The following is a 9,824-nucleotide window of genomic DNA, read 5'->3' on the forward strand; positions in this document are numbered from 1 at the left end:
TGGTTGAGTATTGATAATTTTGTTGTAGTTGTAATTAATATTGTAGTTGTAGTTGTATAAATTGTATAAGAGATACACAGCATTTTAAAGGCATTTTAATTATTAAAAAAACTTATCGTTTGTTTGACAATATTATTACCTTACAATGTTAACGCCTTGAACCTAACAACGTAATCGTCTTGAAGTTGCGCTATCTACTTTATAAACCAATCAAATTTTAAAGATTTATTAAAAAAGCGTGAACACAAACTTTCGTCTAATGTTAAAAGATGAAAATGTAAACACAGTATTAGGAATTGGCCTTCAGTTTAACAACTTTGTTGTGCAATGTCAAGGCCTGTTATTATAGACCGCGGTCACACATAATATAATATTCTGAAACTAATAAACAAACATCTAAATTTCTATAAGTAAATTTATTCTTTGATGATTGCCTTTATATCCTATCTTATTTTCATATCATAATCTATTATGGTATTATTTATATAACATGTCACAACAATATTATTAAATTTATGATATTCAAATATCATATGAACATTCTCTAACATGTTCATATGATATTTCAATATAGTTCTTGAGTATATTATCTGCTAACAATTGACTGATGCAAGTTCAAATGTTATTAAAAACTAAGCATGCATGCATGGGACACTGCAGTGTCCCACAAAGAAATGCTGGTTTGAAAGTCAAATTTTCTTTATTAAAAAAAAATAATAAAATAGGGGGGAAATAGGGAGGTTTCTGTCTAAATATATATATATATATATATATATATATATATATATATATATATATATATATATATATATATATATATATATATATATATATATATATATATATATACATATACATATATATAGTATTTAGGCTATGGGAACATCCATAAATGATGCCAGTAGATAGAAGGGCAGTGTGAGTTTAACAATAATTGACAATGGGGAGGGGATGTTGAAACCAAAATAATGTCAATTAAAAAATTGAATTAAAAAAAAAAGTAAAATATTTTATTTAAAAAAAAAGTAAAACAATTTATGCTAGCTATGAGCAGGTTTTAGAGGTATTTACACCAATAGTGTGGTCTAAAAACTTTTTGCTTTTGTTGGTTAAAACTGTAGAGGATCATAGGAAAAACAATTTAAATTCAGAAATTAGCTTACTTATTTGAAAGAACAATTTATGTTTGTTTTTTTTTACTTTTAGTACTGTTAGAATAAATGTATAATTGAACCAGAAAAAAATTGATGGTATATGCATTTTTTATATTATATTAACAATTCAGATACACCATCATAATATGATAACAAAAACTGACATCATTTTCAATGGGAGATGGCATAAAATTGACTGAGTTTGATAAAGGGTGAAGGTGTTCAATAAACCGGGTAGTCACTCAGCATCATTATGCATAGATGACCCTATAATTTAGGTAAAATAAATAATTAATTTGCCATTTTTCTCTTTATAAAGTGTAAGAAAAAAGCATTGTTATGCTGAGACCTACCTATTAAGCAAGCTTTGACCACCTATTTTATAAATTTGAGAGACAGAAGTGGAAGTGCGAATCGCAAAAAAACTAATAACAATGCTCTAAAATTGATTTTAACTTTGTAGACTAACATTAATATAGTATTTAGAAATAATAAATGAAGTTTACATGATTTTTATAATTTGTATTTATTTCCATTAATTATCAGTTATCAGTCTCTATTTTATAAAATGAATTAAAAAACAATTTATTTATAGTATAATAATAATACATAAATACTAGTTTCCTAATGCTATTATCATCACAATGTTAATGGTATTCGTTTTAAAGTGAAATTTTGTATCGATTTTATTGTTTTAATATTATATATATATATATATATATATATATATATATATATATATATATATATATATATATATATATATATATATATATATATATATATATATATATATATATATATATATATATATGTATGTATGTATATATAAATATATATATATATTTTCTTTTACTTTATTTACAACACCATTTGATATACTACAAACCCTTACAAAGCTTACAATAATTCAGTTAAAATTCAATCTGAGTTATTGAAACGTAATAAATTTAACATCAAAGAAAAGTAAAGCTGTCATCATTTAAAATGTAAAGGGTGTTGTCAAAATATGTTGAAAGTAAAATTAAGTTACTAATAAAATCACGTTCAACAATGATTAATATTCTTACTGTAGTAAGAATTAGTACTAACTGATAAATTTGAACAAATAAATATAAAATTAACAAAACCAATGAATAAATAAGAACTTTAACTTGAATTAAATCTTGAATTTGAATTAATTGGTACTAATTTGTTCAAGCATAACCTTAAAAAATAAGTTTTTATAACAATTTATATGTATAACTAGTTATACATATAGTTAACTATCAGGAGTTATATGTATAACTCTATGCATTTTAAAGCATATTATTTTATTTAAACATTACTTTAGATCAAATTACTTTGAAAACTGGACCCAGAGACTTTATTCCCAATTACACTGTGGTACTCCAGATTAAAAATTGAAAAGTTTCTGTAAATATCCTGTTTTTGTTCCTCAATGTACCTCGTAAGTCCCTTAAGTCTTAAGGACCTTATTATATCTAAAGTTAAAAGTTTTGGAGCATAAAAAAAGTTACAGAAACCCATCTCCATCCTATTTTTTTCTTTTTTTAATAAAGATAATTGGGAATTCTTTGACTTTCAAACCTGCATTTCTTTGTGCATTTCTTTATGCATGCAAGATTGGTTTTTGACAACATTGCAACTTGCATCAGTTAATTGTTTGCAAATAATTTACTCAAGATTTATATTCAAATAACTATTATATCATCCTAATAATACGTCTATTTGCACAAATCTTAATCTTATTTCTATAAAGAAACATAAACATTATTCGTGGTACTTACATACTTGCTTGCCATTCTTTATGTAATATAAAATATTTTCACACAATATAAACGTAACGCAATGCTATGTCGATTTAAAAATTTTTTTTAGTTTTTTTTTTAAAAGTTTTTAGTTTCCGGCTTTCAAATTAATTCCCATGTAAATCCCACAGGAAACCCACGTGGGATTTCCCATGTGTGTAAATACCATATGGTTCCCACATGTAACCCATATGGGATTACCCACATGGGTTTAAGGTGACACATTTCCATACGGATACCACATTGGGAAAATCCGTCCCACCTAAATCCCATCAATCCCACACGGAACCCACGCGTAACCCATGTGGGACGCGGTTTTATTTTTCACTGGGAAACATCATTTTTATATTAAAGCAAAATTCTATTAAACGAAGATTCTGTGCAACAGTTGGAACCACATTTGTACTTAAAATTCAATAATTTTTTAGAAGTTTAACATCAAATAATTGCACATGAGTGTAACTCTCTGCTGTTTTTTATAAAAGCATGGTACGCGACGTTAAGCTTTATTAAGAAATAGTATGAATCTATTAATTCCTAAAATCTCCTTCACAGTATCGCTTAGTAATAAATCAAGTCTATAATAAGCACATTGTCACACCACAAAAAAACTTTTTTTAGTAATTAACGGCACTTTAGCACCCTAACATTACTGCTGCACCATCGCATGCTATAGAAACTAAACAATTTTTCAAGTATTTTTCTTTCCTTCCATAAAAATGAAGCTATTCAAGCAAACCATGAAAAGTTACAGTGGTATTCACATATAAATAGTATTGAAAAAAAAATCTCAAAAAATATTGCAATGATGTTTAGGGCTAAACCTTTTCTAAATATATCATCCCTGAAAAAATTGTATTTTGCCTTTATCCATGGTTATTTGTCTTATTGTAATATTGTGTGGGGTAGTACTAACCATACAAAGCTAAAGAAACTCTACAACAAACAAAAACATGCGTGCTAAATAGTATTTGGAGCCGACAGAAGTGTTCCTTGCGAACCACTTCTACGTGTGCTCGTTGTTTTAAATGTGTATAAACTTAATTTACACCAAGTTTTATAATTTATTTTTAAAACAAAAAATGGATTATCTCCAAAATTATTTCAATCTAATTTTAATAAAATTAAACATAAATACTCAACAAAGTTTTCTGATAACAATTTTGTTGTTCCAAAATATAAACTAAAATTAACTTCTTATTCAATTAAATACAGCGGACATAATCTGTGGAAAAAGTTTCCAGATATTGTAACAATAAACAGACTACATTAGAGCAATTTAAGGACGAATCAAAACGATTATTATTATTCATGGATATATCCAGCTTTAAATGTTTATTTTAAACTAAAAACAATCATATAAAAAATAGATTTAATTGTATCAGTGATTAATATTAATGAATACAAAATATTTAAAATAAAAAAAAATATATATAAAATATCACTGATGATGCTAATAATTTATCTAGTGATTATATTAATTATGAAATTTCATTTCTTGTTGTCTTTTATCCTCAAGAAATTTTATTTTTTTGACTTTTTTATTTTTATTAATATATTCGTTAAGCATTTTAGCAATTGTTTTCAACACTTCTTTAAAAAAAATTTCTATTTATATTAGTTATTTATATCGGTTTTCATTTCTATTTGTTATTTTATATATATTTTTAAGTTACGGTAATGTAGAATTTATCGCTATTATTTTTTTTAAATGGGGCTCGGCGATAAGGCTCAACACGCCTTCTTCTCGCTCCAGCCAATGGTTTATATAAATGTATTTGCAATGTAAACATTTTTAAACAGCAAATAAATAGCTACAGAAAAAAAAAAAAAAAAAAAAAGAACTACTAAATCTTAAAAAATAGTCGGAATCCGGAGTCCCTGATCTACCGAAGTCCGTTATGCTTAGATACAAATTTTTACACACTCAAACATGCGTTGATGTCAAAGTTTATTTATTTTTGAGTGACAAAGGGCCAAAGTGTATATGTATATGATACTATATATAATATATAACATTGGCTGAAATAACATTCTCAAGTTATTTCAAGCCTTAAACTAAATTTACATGATTTAATGATTAAATTGAATTAAAAAAATAAATATTCATAGAATGGAACATTTTTTGGCTGAGGGGGCCACTTTAATCGAGGAGGATACTCATAATGGTTACAATCTTCTTTCAACTCTTTAACTCTGAAACACGAACCTCGACTAAACAAAGCCTATGCGCGGAGAAACGAATTGAGCGCAGTAATCGAACTCGAAACTTACCGTAACTTCATCACTATCGCATGTAAATTCAAAGTTAGCAAATCCGTTATCTAAAATATATTAGTAAAAATACCTTCAATCTTAAAGAAACAGTTGTTTTTGAGCATAGAAATGAAATTAATATTAAGAAAAAAAATTTTTAAGTAAAACTTAAACTTTATTTAATCAACTCAAGCATTTCAGGGACTATTTTATCCCTAAAAACTCCGGTTAGTTGACTCAAAAAAATTTTAAAACTTCTGCAATCATTTTTTCCTCTTTTCACTACCTTTGTAGTTGACAATATAATAATAATGTAGTTTGCGAGCATGCGTTTCTAGAATAAAGAATGCAACTCATTTCAACTCGCTCATAACGTGTAGTTTAATTTCAAAGTTATTAAATGACAAATTTCTTTTGTAACTTTATATGCAGTTTGCAAAATGTTTGTTGTCACGGTTTTCTCACGCGTTCCCGACTTTAAAATATTGTTATCAAGAATCACGTTTTTTTTTGCGGCGAACTCAGCTATACTTTCTATCTTCGCCATAATGAGTTACTTCATTATTGACCAATTATTTAGTCATTTTAGTTCTAGTCTTTGGTTTCTACGTCAAGTGTTTCAATATTTCAGCAGGTTTTGTTGAAAAAAGCTTGTTTTATCGAAAGCAGAACCACTCGTTTTTGGAAAAAAAAAAGTGTTTTTTGTTCTAACGTCCGGTAGCTTGGCCAGTTGTCAGCGATGTAATCGTTTGCAGAAGATAAACACGACTTAAAATTTTGATTTGTTCTGTACTTGATTAACCGAAAAACAGGCCGAGTAGAAACTGGTGACTTTTCTATTTTAGTTTTGGGTTAATTTGTTTATCAATATTTATATAATTTTAAAAATATATGAATTAAATTAGCATTAAACTGTGAATTTATAACGCAGATAAAGTGAAATGCATTATTGATATGATAATATTTATTGTTGCGAATTTAGAAAATTAGTTTCACGTAAATGCCTATTAACGCGATTATAGTATTTACTGGGCAAAAAAAAAAAAGAAAAAAAAGAAATTATATTGACAGTGTACTATAAGCTATATTTAATGAATTTGGCCTGTTTATTCCATTAGAACTAAACCAAAAATTAGGATCTATAAAAATACTGTCTTGATAATAGTAAAAGACACTTAAAGACTGTCTTAATGATAAGATAAAATTAAAGAAAAGTTTTCAAGATTAAAAAGAAAATATATTTAATAGCATTAGTAACTTAAAAATAAATCTTAATTGACATTTTCGGATTTTTTCCAAAGTAAACTTTCAATGACATCACTCATTTTGCTAAATTATTTTCAATATATAATATGGCAAGATGATTTAAGCGATCTTGACATGTTGTGCTTCTTTGACTTGATTTCAATTTAATTGCCAGTTTGCTAATCTTTCTGCTGATGACACAGTTACTGAAATTGTACAAAACACTTTAATTGTCAGAGAGATGTTGGTAAAAATGCCTAGAAGTTGTTTTTCATAAATTGAATTCAGAAGATGAAGGGGAAAACTTTCAATACTAAAAACTGTTTTGTAAATACTTTTTCAGATAAAGTATTTCACTAATTAAGTCTTCTGACGGATCTTCTTTGTATGCATTTTCAAGTTTGGGCGCTTTTAATTTTAGGTCTGCATACTCATATTTCTGCAAATTTAAAATGGGTAAGATTAAATCACATATTGCATTAAATATAAAATACAGCTCTGGGTAAAATACAGAAGTTTTGATATCTTGATCTGGTTCAATAAAAGAATTTCTTTTTGTAGAAAACTGAATTTGTATTCTAATCCATTCTATAACAACTTTTGCCTCTTAAACAATACTTTCCCATGAGTCACGTATGTGAGTTATCTCCTTGTTAGCTACTTGTTAACTTTAATGACAAATAACTTATGTTTCATAACGAAAATGAGCTTAGCTTAGGAATCGCTCAAAAAAATCAGCGTAAAAAAACGGTAATATAATGAAATAATTAAAAAAACAAGAAGGTTACCTGAATTGTTGAAATGTCTGTTTGTTTTTACTTTTTAATTTTAGACAATGTGTTTAGTTAAAAAGTTTTTCTTTTTTTTTCACATTTATTTTTTATTTAAAACAATCATCTATCTATTTTCCCGGTTACTACCGCCGGAGTATCTTTACCTCCAGCCCCAAGTGCTACAGTACCGCTCATCCCCCCCCCCTCCCTCTTGACCAAAATATACGGAATATTAAAAAATAATAATAAAAAAGGTAAAAATAAAATAATAAAGAAACCAAAGTGTTATCGCAGAGCATCAGTCTTCGAAACGTCCTAATGATGATAGTCATAATGTGATTAAAGTGAGATTTAAACACTCACTCAGTTTATGAAGCATGAACTAAAAATTTCGAATAGGTTTCGCATGTTTTAGTGTAATGTCAGTTAAATAGTGCTATTAATTTAAAATGAACCACGATATTTTTGTTTTATCTGAAGTTCACTTATGCAAAACTAAAAACAAGATTTCTAGTGAAAAATATATAACTCGGTTTTGTATCAAATGTTCGACACATATAGAACCAAAGTCAATTCCTTTAACCGAAAACACGATCGACTACGATAGTGATGGAGATTTAAATACTAACAGAACTGAGTTTGATAATAACGCTATAACACTAACGATTATTCATTGTAATAGTACTCATTTAAATAATGTTGGTAAGCAAGTGTGGGCAGCATCTCTGTTGATGGCGGATTATATTATATACAGTGACGTATTTAAAGATTGTTATTGCATTGAACTTGGTGCTGGAGTTGGAATTTGTTCTATTCTTGCTTCATTTAAAGCTTCTCATGTATTTTCTACTGATAAAGAAAATGACATTTTGTGTTTAAATCAAGAAAACTATGAATTAAATTGTTTTATGAGATATTATTTTCAATAGTATTCCACAAAAAAACAGATCAAGACCTAAATGTATCTTTCAGAAAATTAAACTGGTTTAATGTTGAAAAACAACATAATGAAGTAAGTTTAAATCATTTTCTTTTAGATTTAAATTTACAAGATAGCAACTCTGAATTTTCTTGGATAGATAAAGACTGCTTGGTAATAGAAAAAACAAATATAATTATAGCTGCTGATTGCATATATGATGAAGAGCTTACTGATCAACTTTTTCATGTGATATTTACATTTTCTCAAATATCAAATTTTGATGTTATTGTGTTTTTTTCCATAGAAAACGACTGAATTTTTCTATAGAAGAATTAGATGTTTCTTCTCCTTCTTATGAACATTTCCGTAATTTGCTACATTGTTATAGTAGTTCCAATAACATATCTATAACAAACATTCCACTTGATTTTCCGATTTTTGTTGATTATGAACGATCAAGTTATCTTGAATTATGGAGAATTGATATTTTCAAATAAAATTCTTTGTAAAAGTAGTTTCTTTGTAAAAGTATTATAACTTTACTAGTATATATTGTAAATTAAAATGAATTTTCAGTCATCATCATTGTCGTCATCATCATCATCGCAATTTTCATTGTTGTTGTCATCATTACAGTTTTTCTACTCTTGGAAAGTAATAACTAAACAAATTATGCAATTTTTTTAACTCTTTTTTTTCCAGAAACTATGGTGTGATATGCTAAATTTAGTCATTTTAAGTTCGCATTTTTACATTAAAAGTGATCGTTTTTAAGAAATTATTTTTTTTAGCAAGACTGTCTCTTCAAGCCTTGTGATCTCAAAACCACAAAATAGATAATTTAGGCATAGTGCTTGTGTGGTGTTAAATTAATCTCACTTATAGAAAAAATGAATTAACTTTAAAGATGTTGCACACAAGTTCAGTTCTTTAAAATAACTTAAACAGGTTTTCTAGATCACTTAAAAAATTTAAATGCAACATTAAATAGAGCAATATGAACTTTTATTAAAATAGCTTCTGACCTATCATTATCAACATATCGATCTCTTTAAACCTTGTTGGACAAAGTTGTTAAAATCAATATTAGTTTCAAAAAGTGACCCAGACAATTCATCTGTATGTTGTGTTGACAATAGCCTTATTCCAATCACTTCTATTCAAGCAATTTGTCTATTTGTTAAACAACTAGTTTTGCTTCTTATCAACATCCTCAATAAAGCTATTTTTTTAAATTAAAATTTACTTAATTTAAAAAAAAAACCATTTTATCTAGCTCTTACATGCATGTCTTATATAGATAAAAAAAAAATGACATTTACTCTTTAAAACCAAATTATTGAATACAAAAATTTAAGGTTATTTTTCTTACAGTTATGTTGAAACATTCAAATACTTTTTATATGATTGTATTAAAAATATATTACAATACCTAGCATATATTGTTACTGTTTTTAACATTGCTATAAGTTCCCATGATGTTAAATTAATTCTGTATTGGAACAAGTAAGGTCCTTTAGCTTTAGTAAAGGCAAACTTTTTTTTTCTACTGTATTTACTTCCCCAAGGCAGTAACTACTACATTCAAAGTGGCTATTTTTTTTATTTATTAACTTTTTCTCAACCATATAGCTCTGAAACACAATCTTTGACAAAAATGAAT

At 26.8% G+C, this 9,824-nt stretch overlaps 1 protein-coding gene across 1 annotated transcript; it reads left to right on the plus strand.

The window, feature by feature from the left end:
* The first annotated feature begins 7,546 nt into the window (after positions 1-7,546).
* Positions 7,547-8,660, plus strand: LOC136082197 (methyltransferase-like protein 22). Its single transcript, XM_065800714.1, has 3 exons — positions 7,547-8,167; positions 8,296-8,385; positions 8,466-8,660. The coding sequence occupies exons 1-3, from the start codon at positions 7,689-7,691 to the stop codon at positions 8,656-8,658; spliced, it is 762 nt and encodes a 253-aa protein (XP_065656786.1). The 5' UTR covers positions 7,547-7,688; the 3' UTR covers positions 8,659-8,660.
* The last annotated feature ends 1,164 nt before the right edge of the window (positions 8,661-9,824 follow it).

The sequence above is a fragment of the Hydra vulgaris genome, chromosome 07 (genome assembly GCF_038396675.1).
Source record: "Hydra vulgaris chromosome 07, alternate assembly HydraT2T_AEP".
In the NCBI taxonomy this organism is placed as follows: domain Eukaryota; kingdom Metazoa; phylum Cnidaria; class Hydrozoa; order Anthoathecata; family Hydridae; genus Hydra; species Hydra vulgaris.

What these genes read in the sequence shown, in the direction of transcription:
- LOC136082197 (XM_065800714.1), top strand. Translation starts at nt 7,689, where the DNA reads ATGAACCACGATATTTTTGTTTTATCTGAAGTTCACTTATGCAAAACT. An exon ending in ATGAGATATTATTTTCAATA is followed by an intron (nt 8,168 to 8,295) that starts GTATTCCACAAA and finishes TTTACAAGATAG; the next exon opens with CAACTCTGAATTTTCTTGGA. An exon ending in GATTGCATATATGATGAAGA is followed by an intron (nt 8,386 to 8,465) that starts GCTTACTGATCA and finishes TTTTTTCCATAG; the next exon opens with AAAACGACTGAATTTTTCTA.